The following is a 19,722-nucleotide window of genomic DNA, read 5'->3' as shown; positions in this document are numbered from 1 at the left end:
CTGTGCTTACATATAGTAATGGTTATTGGGAAGTATACAGGCGTTTTCAAGAGGATTTTTTTGGTTTGGGGGAGGGGTTGAGAAGAGGGGGATATGCTGGGGGAACTTTCCTTCGAGAATTTGTAATGGGAGAAGAAAATTTCCATGAAGGGAGAGCAGGATTTACTAGCATTATTAAAAAAAAAACAATTAAAAAATAAAAGTGAAAAAGCTTTTTCAGCTGGAAGTAAGGAACAGCAATAAAACTTAAAACAAACAGAAATTATTACCCATATGAGGGGCTCACCTCCTTCTAATACCTCGCTCTTTACGCTAAAGTATTTTCGGTAATTTCAACTACTTATTCTACGGCTTTTGTGATTCATGGGGTCATTCTTAATGAATTGGGATAAAATTTAAGCTTTAGTGTAAAGAGTGAGGTACTGACGATGGGGCGAATCCCCTCATATATGTAATAAAAACATGAGAATACAAAAGTTCTTTACGTAAGCTAATTTATAAGTTACGTAAATCTTTTACCAATAAAAAGATTCGTAAAAAATTAAAAGTTCTAGTTGCCTTTTTAATTAACCAAAAAATCGGGGGGCAACTAGGCTTCGTCCCCCGCTCTTTTTTTCTCAAAATCATTCGATCAAAATTATGAGAAGGCCATTGAGCCAAAAAAAAAATATGCAAATTTCGTTTTGATTATTCCTCTGCGGAGAGCCAAAATCAAAACATGCATCGATTCAAAAACGTTCAGAAATTAAATAAAAAAAAAAAGTTTTTTCAACTGATAGTAAGGAGTGACATCAAAACTTAAAACGCACAGAAATTACTTCGTATATGAAAGAGGCTGCTTCCTCATCAACGCCCCGCTCTTTACGCTAAAGTTTTTTACTGTTTTAGAAAGAAGAATTGAGAGAAAGAGTCAAACTTTAGCGTAAAGAGCGGGGCGTTGATGAGGAAGCAGCCTCTTTCATATACGAAGTAATTTTCAGTTGAAAAAACTTGTTTTTTTTATTTAATTAACCCAAGGAACAGGGTTGCCAAGTTGCACACTTTTCATTTGAAATGCACTCTTTTATAACTCGGAGGCGATGCACAAGCTTTGGCAGCCCTAGGCGTTCAAATGTTTTGACCCGCACTCTTTTTGAGCAAAAATCCCTCATTTTTTTTTATCTTGATTTACACTCTTGTTGGACGTCAGTGGTTGGCAATCATGCCTATGCTACAATTTCCTCTCACTCCCTCGGACAATCTGTCTTGGCTGTATTCTACAATTAAACCATGGATTGATGCCTGCAACTGCTTGATTTTAATTACAAATCAACGGACTCAGTCTCGGCCCTCGATCTCTTTAAACAGTCGATAAAAAGCTGAAGGGCCGAAACACTAAACTATATGTAAGACTATAAAAGCTTGAGATACGCTCTTCTTTTTTAAGCAAAACCATACGTAATAACTACCGTTGAAAAAATAACCCCCTTACGGGTATTCGATACCTGAAAAGATCACCCTAATTGTGACTCATTATAGTTTCCGTGATCAAAATATTTAGAACTTATTTGGCTGTCATATCATAACTTGTAGAGCTTAAATAAGATATCCAGAAAAACGACAGAAAACTAAAAGCCGACACCTAATTTCAAGAAAATTCTAGAAAAACTAATTAGCTTTTCCTGTTTTAATTCAGATTTAATCACAGGTACATTATAAGGAAAGTAAATTTCGCTTTTTCAACTGAAAGGAACAGCGACTTCTTTTTAAAGTTCAGGAGAAGGCAGTCCCTAGAAATATTCTAGCTTTTCTGTTTGGAAAACCTTGAAAATCCATGAAAACGAAGCGTCATTTGAGTAATTTCATACCTTTGGGAGTTCCCTGTTGTGTTACCTACCTTGATCGAAAACCTTGCCGATTCAGACACATATTTTTTAAGCTATTTGTATATTGAATCTAAGCGCTTTGCTTAACAATTAGGAAGATAATATACGTTTTCTGCACTTTAAATTAGCTTGCCATATTTAAGATTCCCTGTCAATTTTTCTAAAACTGCTGGGAAAACCTACTAATGGGCATTCATCTGTGAAACGGCCACCTGATGCTGATATTTGCGAAATAATTATTAGGGTATCGAACCCCATTAAGGATTTTTTTCTAATTGTTATATCTGTTAAACAAGATGTAGATTTTCACAAGATTCTGTTTTTTTATCGTGAAGAAGAAACTACCAGAAAAGTGAGGCTTAAGAATCTGTTAGCAGTTTTGCATCCACCGGTAATATGCTTTATACTTCTACTGATTTATTTTTTATTTTTGATAAATTTTTTTCAAGATTTGTTGGTCTTTACATGTAATTAATCATTAATTTATACTACAAAACATTAATGTACAAGAAAATGAACCAGTAAAATCTTGTGCTCAATTAAAAAGTGACTGAAACTTGAAACTAATTGATAATTCTCTTGAAGTTGGGGAAGCTGTCAGCCTCCTGAACCGTGTTAAATCAGGATTAATTTTAGGGGCATGTTCACCTCCAAAAACAAAAGGCGCAATAATTACCAGGAATAATGGGCAAAAATACCAATGGGGGAGCCGAAGTCTCGTTGGTGCTTCAACGGAACCCGTGTTACTACCTTGTATACTTTTTTTTACAACCCCATACTATGTATCTTAATGAATGGAATTGTCAACCCAGTGACAAGGGAGACATACAGAAGCAGTGCCCTAGCCACATCAACCATTCTCTTATTATAGCCTTAGAAAATGGGATTAGACCAGGCTTTTCGTACAGCATATTAATTGAAATGCGGTCAGTCAGCCGGGTACCCGAAACGATTTGTAGGCATTTTCTCTGGAAAACATCTAGCAAATCTTCATCCGGTTTCGGAGTGCTTATGCTTCAGAGCCATTTTTGACACATGTCTTCACTGTAGCTTCCAATATTCCAGTCTTGGTTTGCAGACTTATATTTTTATTCTTTGAAACTTTTTTTAACTGTGAAAAAAACACCCTGATCCTTGGCTATTCTACTTTGAACATCATGCTCCCACCGTCTTCACTAACAATGCTACCAAGGTAAGTGAAGTTCTTCACCTGATCAATCTTTAAGTTACCCAACGTCACCTTTTCATCTTCATTTCTTCCCAGCCTTAGTGACTTAGTCTTCTTGACATTAATTTTCAAAACTATACTAGTACCCAGAGTTCACAAAACCTCTAAAAGTTCATTCATTTTATCCACACTCTCATCTAGGATGCTTAAATCATCAGCATAATCTTGGTAGCCTACAGAAGAATTTTTCCTCGCCATTTAATTCCATGGCCTCCCATTACCTTTCCTGTCCTTCTTAAGACAAAATCCTTCAAAATAGTCCATTTAAAGGGGGATAGAACACAACCCTGCTTGACTCCTGATTTGGTACAAAATCAGCTGCTAATCTCGTTTCCTACCTTAATCGTAAAAGTTTATTCTCGTGCATAGGGCTAATCACTTTAATGTACTTGTCTGGTATACCATAAAAGGATAAGGGCTTTATCAACAGAATCGAATACTTGCTCATAAAATGTAAAAATGTGGATCAAAGGTGTTTGACAACTAAGGCACTTCTTAATTATTATCCTAAGAGTGAAATTTAGTAACTTTTTTCTAACCTCATAGCCACCATATTTAAGAAACTCATTTACCACACTATCTGCACCTGGAGCCTTATTATTTTTTTTATCCTTTTAGTACTGTCGCTAATTCTTGCTCAAAAAATAAATCTTCCTTCATATCCAAGGTATCACAAACTTTTTCATTTTCCTCTTTATCTTTTTCTGCAACTGTATCTCGGTTTAGGACATTCTCAAAATGTTTCACCCATCTCTTTTTAACTCTTTCCTTATCACTAATTTTGGTTCCGTTCATATCTTTAACTAGGACAAGTCCGGATTGGCTACTCCCTCTCAATTTATTAACTTGCCAGTATAATATTTTTCTATGCCATCTAGCTGTATCCTCCAGATCTTTGGCAATTTTATCCATGGTCTCCACTTCATACCTTCTTAGTTCATATTTTAATACTTTCTCCACTTTCTTGACATTCCTTTTGTTTTCATATGATCTATCACTTAGATAATTCTTGTACAAGCCCCTTCTCCTCTTTATTAAACATAAAGCTTCTTCACTAATATTCCTAGCTGCATTCATAACTTTTTTCCCAAAGACACCATCAGCAACTTCACGAATTGTTTTCCTAAAATTATTCCACATTGTCCTATTTGAAACTCCCAAGCGTAATATTTTAATGTTACTGGAAAGTTTCTCTCAAATTTTCAACTTGGTGTCTACCAACATCATAACTTCTCGGGAGGTAGTTACCCTTTCGAAATTTAAACTTTAAACTAACCCTAGACACTATTATATGGTGGTCTTTACTTTTAACATCGATAACAACACTCCTCTATACCCTAGTTTCGTGTATTGATTCTGCCAATTTTCGGTTTACTATAACATAATCAACACCTTTTCCAATCATACCATTACGTGAATACCATGTCGAATTACGGGCCTTTCATGACCAAACACCGCATTGGTTAAAACTATATTATTATACCTCCAAAATTACAAAGGTCTGCAGTCATTACTGCATTCTTTTCCGACACCAAATTTACCTAGGCTAGGATACCATCTATACCTATTTCTACCGACCTGGGCGCTAAAATCTCCTAGTAAAAACACCATATTTCTACCTTGGCTCCTGTCTATTTGCTCCTGTAACTGTAAGTAAAATTCATCTGAGTCACTAGTATCTCCGTCAGTCGGTTCAACAGGGGTATATACTACTATAACTGATACCCTGAACTCTTCAGTCATAAAGAGAGCAATTAGTATTATTTTTTTAATACCTTTCCAGCCTAAACAAGATATAGTATCTTCCTTATTCATTATAAGCCCTACTCCCTGTGTTTGTACCCCCTCCTTCCTGCTTGAGTAAAAATAGTCTATATCACCTTATTTCATGATTCCTACCCCTAGGATATGAGTTTCTGAAACTCCTAATAAATACAGCTTGAATCGTCTTAATTCGTCAGTCAAAATGTCCATAAAATAGTCATTTTTTAATGTTGTAATATTCCAAGTTCCAATTTTCATCTTCTTTATATCATTGAAACTATTTTCGCCTCAGGAAAAGCAAAGATCCTGGATACCAGCGCAGGACGGGGATAAACATATCTTCTCAAGTCTACACAGATGCGCTTAAGCCAGCTTAGAATCGGACAGCAAGAAGTCCCTCGGACCTTCTGTATGAATTGAGGCTTTATGCAATCCTTGTCCATTTCGGTCACATAATGGTTTTCAGCACTTGGCGATGCTCTTCTATCAACAAGAGTTGAAATTCATGCACAAACAGTCTCAAGCCTATTACTTCCGACTCATTATATATTCATGCCTACAAACATTATGCTACTACGGGGAGGCAACCCATAATAGATGAATCAACTAAGAAGAGGTTTTTCAGCCTGAAAACACCCGTCAAGACAGACCAGCCCAAGAAGAATTATCCATTAGTCAGAAACTTGTGCGAATGCTGTGTCGTTTACTTGGCTATGATTTCCTTGAGGGGTACCACTTCTCAAGTGAAAAAAGAGTTGACTGCATGGTCCCCAGTCATGCACATACCCCGACAGGGTCGAGACCCCCCTCTTTAGAGGTCGTTGTTCATAGATCTAGATTTTACGCCTTGCCGCAGTTGTCCTCTTATAGAGGATTCTCCCACGACGGTGTTCTGCGTCACCATACAATTTAACCCGTTACAGCGAGAAGGCTTGTAACTCATGGGACATGTGGACACGCCAATGGGCCTTGTTAAGTTTACATTTAAGGGGCCTTCTTCCTCCTCCACCTGCATTTATTGCGCCGGGCATGGGTGCCCCAGGTTCTATTATGGAACCCAGGTATAGGGCTCCCCTTGGTCCTTGCCTCCTATGGAGTTACCCTACTTATATGAAAGGCGTTCCGCTATCGCCACCTGGGGACGCGCTGAGTGGCCTGTGGGAGACCCCTAAAGAGCAGTAGACTAATAAGGATTTTTTCAGCCCGAAAAGGACTGCCAAAATAGACCAAGCTCAGAGGAATTATCCATTAATCAGAATCCCGCGCGAATGTTTTTTTTGTTTGATAGGCTATAATTTCCTCGAGGGGTGCCACTCCCCAAGTGGGGATAGAGCTGACCGTACGGATTCCAGTCTTGCAGGTACCCCGAAAGGGTTGAGGCAGCCATTTTCAGAGGCTGTATTCCATAGATCTGGATCTTACGTCCGGCCGCAGTTGTCCTCCTATAGAGGATCCTCCCGTGATAGTGTTCTGCGTCAACATGTAATGTACTCCATTACTGGGAGAAGGTTTTTATTTGACAAGACGTGTGCACACACTAGTTGGCCCTATTGAGTGTACATTTGAGGGGCCTTCTTCCTCCTCCTCCACCTGTATTTACGGCCCCTGGTAAGGGTGCACCAGTTTTTGTTATAGTCCCCCTGGGAAACGTTCCCCCCTTGGTCTCTGCATCCTATCGAGGTACCCTGCATATCTGTAGACATTCCCCTATTGCCACCTATAGACACACTGAACGGCCTAGGGGAGGCCCCTTTAGATGTAGAATGTAACAAAAATTTTGCTTTATGTATAACACCCTAATAACTCACACTTTACCAACTTTTGATTAATTTTTTCTTTGATCTTTCCTTCCTAATTTTTGGAAGATTACGTTGCAGATTGTTTTCGTTGTTCAGCTGTATCATTGCATATTGTTTTGGTTGTTCAGCTTTTTGGAAGATTACATTGCATATTGTTTTTGTTGCTCAGCTGTATCCCTAGATAACCAATTGGAATTATTCTGAACCTAGGTCAGGTTATTTTAGAACATAATTAAATAAAAAAAAAACAAGTTTTTTTTTAACGGAAAGTAAGGAGCGACATTAAAACTTAAAACGAACAGAAATTGCTTCGTATGTGAAAAGGGCTGCTTCCTCATCAACGCCCCGCTCTTTACGTTAAAGTTTTACTCTTTCTCTTAACTCTACTTTTTAAAACAGTAAAAAAAAATTTAGCGTAAAGAGCGGGGCGTTGATGAGGAAGCAGCCCTTTTCATATACGAAGCAATTTCTGTTCATTTTAAGTTTTAATGTCGCTCCTTACTTTCCGTTAAAAAAACTTGTTTTTTTATTTACTTTCTGAAGGTTTTTGAATCAATTCATGTTTTGATTTTGGGTCTCCGCAGATGAATAATTAAAACGAAATTGGCATATTCATTTTTTGGGCTAAATGGCTTTCTCATAGTTGTGATCAAACAATTTTGAGAAAAAAGGAAGGGGGAGGAGGCCTTGTTGCCCTCCGGTTTTTTGGTTACTTAGAAAGGCAACTAGAACTTTTAATTTTTTGTGAATGTTTTTATTAGTAAAAGAAATACATAACTTATAAATTAGCTTACGTAACAAACTTCTGTATTCTCTTGTTTTTATTACGTTTATGAGGGGGTTCACCCCCTAGTCAGTACCTCGCTCGCTACACTAAATCTTAAATTTTGTCCCAATTTCTTAAGAATGACCCCTAAGTCACAAAGGCCGTAGAATAAATAGTTGAAATTACTAAAAACACTTTAGCATAAAGAGCGAGGTACTAGGAGGAGGGTAGCCCATCATATGCGTAATAATTTCTGTTTGTTTTAAGTGTTTTTGATTCTGCTCCTTACTTTCAGTTGAAAAAACCTTTTCATATTTATTTTTTCGTTTCTTTTTAAATAATACTAGAAAATCCTGTGCTCTCTTCATGGAAATTTTCTTCCCCAATGATGAATCTCTCTAAGGAAAGTTCCCCTAAAATATCCCCCTCTTTTCAACCCCCAAACAAAAAAATCCCCCTGAAAACGTCTGTACACTTCCAAATAACCATTACTATATGTAAGCAATGGTCAAAGTTTGTAACTTGTAGCCCCTCCCACGGGGACTGTGGGGGAGTAATTCGTCCCCAAAGACATAATTATAAGGTTTTTCGACTATGCTGAATAAAATAGCTATCTCAGAATTTTCATCCGGTGACTTTGGGAAAATAATTAGCGTGGGAGGGGGCCTAGGTGCCCTCCAATTTTTTGGTCACTGGAAAAGGGAACTAGAACTTTTTATTTCCGTTAGAATGAGACCTCTCGCAAGATTCTAGGATCACTGGGTCGATACGATCACCCCTGGAAAAAAAAAACAAATAAACACGCATCCGTGATTTGTCTTCTGGCAAAAAATACAAAAATCTACATTTTTGTAGATAGGAGCTTGAAACTTCTACAATCAGGTTCTCTGATACGCTGAATATGATGGTGTGATTTTTGTTAAGATCCTACGACTTTTAGGGGGTGTTTTTCCCTATTTTCCAAAATAAAGCAAATTTTCTCAGGCTCGTAACCTTCGACGAGTAAGTCTAAACTTAATGAAACTTATATATTTAAAATCAGCATTAAAATGCAATTCTTTTGATGTAACTATTGTAATAAAAATTCAATTTTTTAGAGTTTTGGTTACTATTGAGACAGGTCGCTCCTTACTACAGTTCGTTACCACGAACTGTTTGAAATTCGGGTCAGGTTAGTCAGGCCGGGTTAGTCAAAGTAAAGCCAGGCCAGGTTATTTTAGAACAGGAAAGTTATTCATTTTCTTTGATATTTTCATTTTCTAAATTACATTTAGAACTACACAATTCCCGACAGATTTGATAGGAAATATCAAATGTACAACCCTTGTAAACCATATAGAGGATATCCAATTTAACAAAAAGGCTAATCTTTCCCTTCATTAAGTTTTGTTTCCTATACCAGAGAACTTTTATGATATTAAACAAAAATAACAAGTTTTTTTAAATGAAAGTAAAGAGCGACATTAAAACTTAAAACGAACAGAAATTGCTCCGTATATGAAAGGGTCCTCCTCAACGCCCCGCTCTTTACGCGAAAGTTTGACTCTTTATCTTAATTCTACTTTTTAAAACAGTGAAAAACTTTAGCATAAAGAGCGGGGCGTTGAGGAGGAAAAGCACCTTTTATATACGGAGTAATTTCTGTTCGTTTTAAGTTTTAATGTCGCTCCTTACTTTAATTTAAAAAAACTTGTTTTTTTTTTTGTTTAATTTTTGGACGTTTTTGAATTAATGCATGTTTTGATCTTGGCTCTCCGCACATAAATAATTAAAACGAAACTTGCATATTTTTTTTTGGCTAAATGGCTTTTTCATATAATTTTAATCGGAAGATTTTGAGAAAAAAGGAGCGAAGGAGGAAGCCTAGTTGCCCTCCAGTTTTTTTATTACTTAAAAAGGCATTAACTTGTAATTTTTTACGAACGTTTCCATAAGTAAAAAATATACGTAACTTACGAATTAACTTATGTAGCGAACTTCTGTATTCGTATGTTTTTATTGCGTATATGAGGGGGCTCGCCCCTCGTCGATACCTCGCTCTTTACACTAAAGCTTAAATTTTGTCACAATTCCTTAAGAATGACCCCTGAATCACAAAGGCCATAGAATAAGTAGTTGTAATTACTAAAAATACTTTAGCGTAAAGAGCGAGGTATTACGAGGAGTTAAACCCCTCATATGCGTTATAATCTCTGTTCGTTTTCAGTTTTAATGCTGCTCCTCACTTTCAGTAGAAAAAACTTTTTAATATTTATTATTTCATTGTTTTTTTTAAATAATGCTAGAAAATCCTGCGCCCCCTCCATTGAACGTCTCTTCCCCCATGAGAAGTTTCTCCATGGAAAGATCCTCCCATGTAACCTCTCCCCTCAACTTCCCCCCAACCAAAAAAATCCCCCTGAAAACGTCTGTACACTTCCCAGTAACCATTACTATATGTAAACACAGGTCAAAGTTTGTAACTTGCAGCCCCTCCCACGGGGACTGCGGGGGAGTAGGTCGTCCCCAAAGACATAGTTATTAGGTTTTTCGACCATGGTGAATAAAACGGCTATCTCAGAATTTTGATCCGGTGACTTTGGGGAGATATGAGCGTGGGAGGGGGCCTAGGTGCCCTCCAATTTTTTGGTCACTTAAAACGGGCACTAGTACTTTTAATTTCCGTTAGGATGAGCCCTCTCGCAACATTGTAGGACCACTCAGTCGATACGATCACCCCTGGAAAAAAAAAAAAACAAAAAAACAAATAAACACGCATCCGTGATTTGTCTTCTGGCAAAAAAAAAAAGCGAAATTCCACATTTTGTAGATAGGGGCTTGAAACTTCTACAAAAAGGTTCTATGATACGCTGAATCTGATGGTGCGATTTTCGTTAAGATCGTATGATTTTAGGGGGTGTTCCCCCTATTTTCTAAAATGAGGCAAATTTTCTCAGGCTCGTAACTTTTGATGGATAAGACTAATCTTGATGAAACTTATATATTTAAAATTAGCATTAAAATTCGATTCCTTTGATGTATTTATTGGTATCAAAATTCCATTTTTTAGAGTTTCGGTTACTATTGAGCCAGGTCGCTCTTTACTACTGTTTGTTACCACGAACTGTTTGAAATGTGGAAAATTCTATAACAACGGTAATAAAAATTGCGCCTTGATTGTAAAAAAAAGAATAAAATAAAACTCACTTGAAACTTCAGTTTACTATGAAGAGGTAAACTAACTTTGATTCACTGGGGAATCAAGTTGTTATGAGAAGAGGAACATGGTTCTCGTTTCAATTTATTGAAAAATGGCTAGTATTGTTTCTCTGTCACTGCTTTTGGGATAATAGAAATTACTATTACAAGGCATATATTGATTTGGTAGTTACTGATAATAGTGATTTGATGGTTTCTTTAGTGTGTGGTATGTGTAAAAGCAAGGAAATTCAAACACATGAATTTATATGAATTAAAGAAGTCTCATTGACTGTGCAAAATGAGAGAATAGGAATGAAGTAATACTACTTCGAGAAATGTGAATCTGACTTTTCTCTACAAGGTTTGAATTTTGTAAATCCAAAAAATCTACCACCTTTACTTATTAATTATGAATATTTGTATGTAGAAGGACAAGGAGAGAAGTGATAAGTAAATAAATAAAATAAAAATAGCATTCTGTACAGTTTGTGTATATAATTTATCTAATTATGAAATTTACTAATACTTATAAATATCGTAGGTGTACTTTTTCTTACTATTTCTCATATTGAAATAAATAGTATAGAGTTATACAAAATCATAGAAGATGATAAGGTTTCATGTTTATTGGATATTAAATAAATGGATATATATACTTTTTAAAGCAAACAATGAGTACTTTTTGATTGATTAAGTGAGTAGCGTACTTTTTGGCTTTTAGTGCTTACCCTCAGAGAGATCTAATGATAATTTCTTTATTTTATTTTATATTTTGACATTTTTTAATTTTGTAGTACATACCGTTTAAAACTTTGATGTTGTCTTCAGTATCCTCTCAGAAGGGTATTCTCTATCCTAACATATCGCCTTTTTATGAGCCCTCCAAGTATCTGTCAACACAGAAAATTTTCTTTTTCTTTGTCTAATGTTTAATTTTTGGGATATTCGCTTGAAACACTTTATAGTATGCACTCAAAACGGGGATACCTTTGATATTTCCAGATATTTTAAATTTTCCCGTTCAGAGTTTGTACTTTGAAATATGCAAGGCTATTTGAGAAAAGCTTACCTTGGAAATATTTGGAGTCCGTAAGTTTGTTGCTGCAATAGGATGGCAAACAGCCAAATATCTATCCGCAGATAAAATTGTTAGCAACATAGAACTGGTGTACTGGTTGACCGATGTACTCGTCATGTATATTTTGCACATTTCGTACCCAAATCTCCAGGATTTATAATACATAGTAAACATCAAAAATGGCAGACCTGTAATTAAACATTTAAGACAAAGATGGAATTTGAAATACAAGCATGCAGCTTCTTATCGCAGATTATCTATGTCTACAGTGGGAAATGCCAGGATTACGAGGTAGAACTTTCGTTATGCTTTTGTTAAATTTTAGTTTTTCACGACATGGACATGAGGAGGGCTCAAATTAGAGGCTAGAGCTTGATTAAAATCTCAAATGTGAAACATCAAATTTCTCTTTTGCTGGACAGATTCATATGCAAGCGACTGAAAAGGCACGAAAGTAGACTGCAACCATGCTGAGCGGAACAAAAGGGCATTCCCTTCATCTCCTTGAGGTGACAACAAGTAGCATTGTTTCTTTTTTTAAAATATGAATCGTATTATAAGACAAGTCGAAACTCCTCCATGACATTAGACCTTTTCTTGTATGACATCTTTTCTTGCGCCATATCCGGTGCTCTACATATCCACGAAGATTGGCAGCCTGGGTATGATTTTGGCAGTGCTTTCTGTCTTACTGTTATTGGTCAGACACCGGAGAAGGCAGCCAGTGGCTGAACGATCACTGAAATTAGCAGTAATCGGCCTCTATTTGTGTCCACTGCTTGCAGGAGTACTACGAGAAGGTTGTCAACAATACCCTGTCCCTGATATGTTGGAATCTTTGAATTATTAAAATATTTCTCATTTTACTTCAAATTTAATCAAACTTTTTAATATTTTCCACCAAATGTGGAAACCGTCACAGAGTTCCTTCAGTACTAGGTTTGGAGTATAATTCAGCTGTGAGTGGAAAATGATAATTATAATTTTATAAGCATTTTTTCACATGTAGTCAAGGCTGAAAAAAATCGTCAAAGTGGGGTAAATTAAATAATGGGGACATTGCTTAAGACTAAAATATAATTTTGGGAAATTATAAGCCTCTCAAAATAAGGGCAGCCTACACCAGTAGGTTGACTATTTAGTGAGCAAATGCTTTGCTCAAGTTATGTGAATGCGAAGAAAGTTTTACAGTTTCAATTTTTCCATCGTTAGCGTCGTGAATTTTTTTTTTCTCACATGAATAGACTCAGATTTAAAGGCCCAGCCTTATTGTGGCATGAAGTAGGGCTATAAAGGGAAATTTATTACTACATAGACAATGTGTTGAATGGGTGTCGTGTCCAACAAATAGACGTTACTTTAAAGGCACTGCTGTGGTACGACACGAAGGCTGTTTAAGAGATTGTTTAATTACCACTAATTTGTTGAACCGATCAAATTATTTTTTTTTATTCAGCGAATGCTATTTTTAGGCCCAGGGGAGTCTCCCTGGGCCTCCTTTGGCTGCATGAAGCTTTCTTAGCCATGAGAAAGAAGTATATATCAGAATGGACGAATTCACCAATAAACAATATTTTACAAAAAGAACTTGCATACAGTCTTATAGAAAGAAGATCAAACAAAACAGTACTTTTTCAGTGGTCCCCTTGCAGAAAAAAACTACACATACATAAAACCATCAGAGCTATCGCCTAAAATCCTTCTAATAACTATAAGTGAAAAGTTTAAAAAACATTCAGTAGGAAAGACAGATGGGGATAGAAGCTTTTCTTAAGCGTAAAAGGATTTCTAGGAAAATTTCATTAATTCAGTTTTGAAATTTATAAATTGCTCTTCCAGCTGATGAATTCCATTGCATTGCTGTTATAATGAATTTCCTATAATGCAGCATATACTTACATAAGGTAAAATTTTATGAAACCCGGGGTCTACTACTCGGTACTACATACATTACGGACGAGATTCGCACCGGTTAAGATTACGTAAAGTAACGCATCATTGAGTTAGTGTTGCGTCAAACTCGTAACGTAACATAAACTTGCATTGCGTAAAATTTTAGGAAGTCCGGGCCGACTACTCGACACTATACATATTATGGACGAGATTTTCACCTGATAAGATTATATAAAGTAACGCATTATTGAGTCAGTGTTGCGTCAAACTTATAGCGTAACGTAAACTTAAATTGCGTAAAATTTTATGAAACTCGGGTCTACTACTCGGAACTACATATATTACGGAAGAGATTTTCAGCTGATAAGATTGCATATGTATTGGGTCAGTGTTGCGTCAAACTTGTAACGTAACAAAAAAATTCATTTAATTTGATGCAAATTGTATGTAAATTTATGTAATTTATAATTTAAATTTTCCGTAAAACTTTGTATAAAACTTAAGTCCGTTACTCGGCATTTCCTAAATTACAGATAAGTTTTGCACTGGAAGAGATCAAACAGTATGTGGTAACGAAGTGTCAGTAAGGAGCGACCCGGCTCAATAGTAATTGAAACTCTAAAAAAACAGAATTTTGCTACCAATAGAGTATCAAAACAATCGGATTATTGTGCTGATTCCGAATATACAAGTTTCATTAAGCTTAGTATTACCTATCAAACGCTACGAGCCTTATAAAATTTGTCAGATTATCGAAAAAGGGGGAAAAACCCCTAAAAGTAATAGAATCTTAATGAAAATCACCAAATTCAGCGTATCAGTGAGCCCTACTGTTAGGTTTCAACGTCCCGTCTACAAAAACGTGAATATTTGTTTGTTGTTTTTTTCCAGGGGTGATCTTATCGACCCAGTGATCCTAGTGCATCAGGAGAGGGCTCATTCGAACGAAAATTAAAACTTCTAATGCTTTTTCAAATGACCGAAAAGGGTGGAGGGCAACTAGGCCCCTTCCACGTACCTTTTCTCAAAATTGTCCAATCAATATTTTGAGCTAGTCATTTTGTTCGGCATAGTTGAAAAGCCGAATAACTATGTCTTTGGAGATAACATAACCCCCATAACTCATGGGGACAGGTTTTTAAGGTATAAAATTTCCCCATGGTTTATGTATAATATTTGTTATTGGGAAGTGTGCATACATTTTTCGGGTTTGGGGTGAAGAATTTCCTGCTGCGGGATTTTCCACAGGGAGAATTTTGCATGGAGGGAGAAGTTTCCAGGGGTTAAACTTTTCAATGAAAGTATTATACTGGGAGAATTTCCCGGAATCTCTATACGAAATTCTTCTTATGTCTTGTTATCTCTTTGCCGACTCAATTCCAAGCTTAGGGATGTTAAGGGTATTTTTTCGGGGTAAATTTCGCCAGAATTGAGTTGTTTAGAGGATATATCTACAGGGAGGATGGATATTTGCGTTTATGTGTAGCCAGATTTCATGGCATTATTTAAAAAACAATCAGAAACTAAGTTTACAAAAAACAATTTTTTTTATTGAAAGTAAGGAGCAACATTAAAACTTAAAACGAACAGAAATTATTACGTCTATGACGGGTTTGTCCCCTAGTGAATGCCTCACTCGTTACGCTAGTTCGAATGTCGTTCCAATTCATTAAGAATGACTCCTGAATGACAAAGGCTTTCGAAACTTGAGGCTTTTGAGACTTAAAGCTGATCTTTTGAGACTTGAAGTCTCAAAAGATCAGAGTATATCAGTTTCAACATATCTTCGGACAAAAACTATTTTACAATACCATCGCGGAAAGTAAGGTGAAAATTTCCAATACCTAAAATACCGTCGTAATTTTTGCCAAAGGCATAAATATCCTACCCGAGATTTTTGTTTAAACTTGGAAGGGATTTAGTTGCCAAAAATCTAAAAAAAAAAAATTTTAATTCATATTTTTTTGTCATTCTAACCCAGCCCTGTTCCCTCCCTCAGAAAGACATAGACCCATCAAAAACTCGATTCTGACCTTGGCTTCTAAATGTAATAAATCATCAGCTTTTTACAAATGAAGCTTCATAAAAGGTTAGGATTTATCGTGCTCAGTTTTCTCGTCAAAATATAGAGGATCCGTCAAGATCTGTTGTTTCTCGAGAAAATACTGCCATTAGGATTTACTTTAAGTAAAGAAATAAATCATTCACCCATCAAAACTATTAGGAAGACGGTGTATCTTTACTTCTCTCTTATCTTAGATATTAAGTCGTTCACCACAAATATTGTGACTTGAGATACAACTCGCTTTAGCAGGTCCTTGAAAGTGCTAGACACATTAGCAAATGAGAAAATAAACTATACATAATTCTCCTCTAGAATTATTTTCAGGCATCTCTTGCAAGTGTTTCTGAAGGGATTCTTCCTTCAAAATAGATATTTCTGTGATTCAAAAATGATTCAGTTTGTTTGTCGCAATACTCTTAAGAATCGAGCTATTTTGAAGTATATTACTCTAGGGAAAAGGCTTTTAGTTTTATTGTTGTCACTGTCTTACTGGAGCTTATATGATTTGCATATTTTTTGCAGAAATATGCTATGAAATTAATTTCTGCTCAGATAATTTCAGAGGATAGCTAATAAATCATGAAAATCCTAAATTTTGATATAGAAAACAGCATTTGGGAGAACCTGATAAAAAAATTCTCTCAAATGTATTTCACATACAAAAAAATGTTTTTGTCATACAAGGTATAAATATTTATGCTGGTAGGAATATTGGGATTGTCCTCAGTTACGCCCTGTATGTAGATTTAGATGAAAGTAAGGGTCATGCGATGTTTGAGCATGAAGAATTGAATGACCTGCGAAAAAAATGGATAGATATTGTAGGTTAGATGAAATATGAATGGCAAGTATAGTGAATGATTACCGGCAAGTAAAAGTTGGAATGATTTCTCAAGCCTATAATGGAGCACAGAAATAGATTTTTGTAACTTTATGATTTTTTACCTTATGCAGTATGAATTAACTAGAATGGAATATTTTCATTTTTATTGTCAAGACCCTATGGCTCCTAGAGCAATAAATTTTTTTGCTAGTTACTATTTCGTGGTAACAAACTGTAATCTAAGTAAGGAGCGACCCAGCTCAACAGTGATGAAAACTCTAAAAAATGAAATTTTGATACCAATAGGTACATCAAAAGAATTAGATTTTTATGCTGATTTTAAATCTATAAGTTTCATCAAGTTTAGTCCTACTCATCGCAACTAAAGATAAGAAATGCACTTTACGTAAAGTTCCTGGATGAACAAAGTGACGAATCATTTAATTCATTCAAAATACAGCGGAATTTCGTAAACAAGCTGCGTCGCAAAGACATGACCGAGTATTATAACAGAAAGTTTCAAGAAAACAAAGGTAATACAAAAGAAACATGGAATGTTATATGTGAATGTATTGGTGGAAATGAAAAGAATGGAAATGAAATAATCCAATTTGATGGTTGTAATAGATATAATGAAGAGGGAATTGTAAATAAATTTGGGGATTTTTTTCTAATATTGGTTTAAATGTTCAAAATCAAACAGTTCGTGGTAACGAACTGTAGTAATAGTAACCGCAACTCTAAAAAATGGAATTTTGATACCAATAGCTACATACAAAAATCGCATTTTAGTTCTGATTTTAAATATATAACCTTCATCAAGATTAGTGTTACCTATCAAAGGTTGCGAGCCTGAGAAAATTTGCCTCATTTTAGAAAATAGAGGGAAACACCCCCTAAAAGCCATAGAATCTTAACGAAAATCACACCATCAGATTCACCGTATCAGACAACCCTACTGTACTAGTTCCAAGCTCCTATCTACAAAAATATGGTGTATTTTTTCCCAGAAGGCAAATCACGGATGCGTGTTTATTTGTTTTTTTTTTTGTTTTTTTTTTCCAGGGGTGATCGTATCGACCCAGTGGTCCTAGAATGTCGCGAGATGGCTCGTTCTAACGGAAATTAAAAGCTCTAGTGCACTTTTTAAGTGACCAAAAATATTGGAGGGCACCTAGGCCCCCTCCCACGCACATTTTCCCCCAAAGTCACCGGATCAAAATTCTGAGATAGCCATTTTATTCACAATAGTCGAAAAACCTAATAACTATGTCTTTGGGGATAGCTTACTCCCCCGCAGTCCCCGTGGGAGGGGTTGCAGGTTACAAACTTTGACCTGTGTTTACATATAGTAATGGTTACTGGGAAGTCTACGGACGTTTTCAGGGGGATTTTTTGGTTTGGGAGGGAGAGTTGAGGTAGAGGGAGTTACGTGGGAGTATCTTTCCATCGAAAAACTTCTCATAGGGGAAGAGACTTTCAATGAAAGGGGTGCAGGATTTTTTAGCATTATTTAAAAAAACAATGAAAAATAAATATGAAGTTTTTTTTACTTAAAGTGAGGAGCAGCATTAAAACTTAAAACGAGAAATTATTGCGGATATGAGGGTTTTACCTCCTCGTAATACCTCGCTCTTTACGCTAAAGTATTTTTAGTAATTTCAACTATTTATTCTACGGCTTTGGTGACTCAAGGGTCATTCTTAAGGAATTTGGACAGAATTTAAGCTTTAGTGTAAAGAGCGAGGTATCGACGAGGGGTAAACTCCCTCATATACGCAATAAAAACCTGCGAATAAAGAAGTTCGTTACGTAAGTTAATTCGCAAATTACGTATATCTTTTACTAATGAAAATGTTCCTATAAAAATTAAAAGTTCTAGTTGCCTTTTTAAGTAATCAAAAATTGGAGGGCAACTAGGCTTCCTCTCTCTCTCTTTTTTTCTCAAAATCTTCCGATTAAAAATATGAGAAAGCCATTTAGCCAAAAAAAAAATATGCAAATTTCGTTTTAATTATTTATGTACGGAGAGCCAAGATCACAACATGTATTAATTAAAAAGCGTCCAGAAATTAAATAAAAAAACAATTTTATTTAAATGAAAGTAAGGAGCGACATTAAAACTTAAAACGAACAGAAATTACTCCGTATATCAAAGGGGCTTTTCCTCCTCCACACCCCGCTCTTTACGCTAAGGATTTTTATTGTTTTAAGAAGCAGAGTTAGATCTTGTTTGCGGAATCATATTTAAGGCACCATATTTTCTCAGCTGTGAGAGTTTTTGACAAGAATACTGAGTCACTGGCTGTAGTTCCTGAATGTCTTTCAAGTGACCCACTCGGTGCGTTTTTATTCAGTTTTCAGCTACCAAACTAAGTGAGAGTTCGTAAACCTTCCATTTTTCATATCTTACATTAGAAAGGGATACTGAGTTATTTAGGGATACTAGTAAGCTCCTCAATAAGTCTCATGAGCACAATTAACTCTTTGCAATGATTTTGACTTGAAATTTAATGCTTGTTCTCTATTCCATCGTATTTTTGCGACATATTTTTAAGGACTGTTAGTTCAAAATTAATAAAAAGTAATTCAGGCACATTATTAGTCTGAATTGGCATTAGTATTGTTAAGAACTTTAAAAGTCTTAAACACAAATGAACTTTTAGATACTGCAACATAGGGTTTTGGAACAAAACCGTGTCAGTAGGTTTGCAAAGTCTCTCTACAGATTTCTCGATACAGATAGGAATGTACAGCCGGTAAAAGGGTATACAGGTGAAATTAAATAAATATTAATTGAAAAAATTTATTTTGAAAATATTGTTTCATGACAACATTAATTTCAACTAATGTTAAAGTTAAAATCAACTAATTCATAAAAAAAGGAAAAAATAAAGATTGAAAAAGTGGCTTATTTCAAGTTCTTCTTTTTCGATTAGTATTTATTTAATTTTTTTGCATTATTCTACTTTTTATTTATTTTTGTAAATTAAAAAATATTTATTGTGTTTTATTTGTTGTTTGATCTTGACAATCATTTTCAGATATTGCATCAAAAGTTTTATATTGCCCCTCAAAAGTCTTTTAACAGAAGGAAGAAAAGTCATTATTTTAAGTTTCCATTTCTCTTGACTATATTCTCTTTTTTATGATAAACCATAAGATTTGTTATTGCTGCATCATGTAATAGGCATTTTTCAGACAATCAACTTTGGATGAATAATAACACAGGGAGAATATGTGTATTTGGGAACTAAAATG

General features: G+C 35.5%; 1 protein-coding gene across 1 annotated transcript in view; it reads right to left on the bottom strand.

Moving 5' to 3' along the window:
- LOC136039764 (somatostatin receptor type 2-like) overlaps positions 1-19,722 on the bottom strand; it is a 188,012-nt gene that overhangs the window by 70,352 nt on the left and 97,938 nt on the right. Inside the window, exon 3 of the mRNA XM_065723628.1 lies at positions 11,672-11,868. Coding sequence (XP_065579700.1) covers positions 11,672-11,868 — 197 coding nt within the window. The remainder of the gene's footprint in view (positions 1-11,671; positions 11,869-19,722) is intronic.

This window comes from Artemia franciscana, chromosome 20 (genome assembly GCF_032884065.1).
Source record: "Artemia franciscana chromosome 20, ASM3288406v1, whole genome shotgun sequence".
Lineage (NCBI taxonomy): Eukaryota > Metazoa > Arthropoda > Branchiopoda > Anostraca > Artemiidae > Artemia > Artemia franciscana.
The sequence above is the reverse complement of the archived record's forward strand: the minus strand, read 5'-3'. Positions and strand labels throughout refer to the sequence as shown.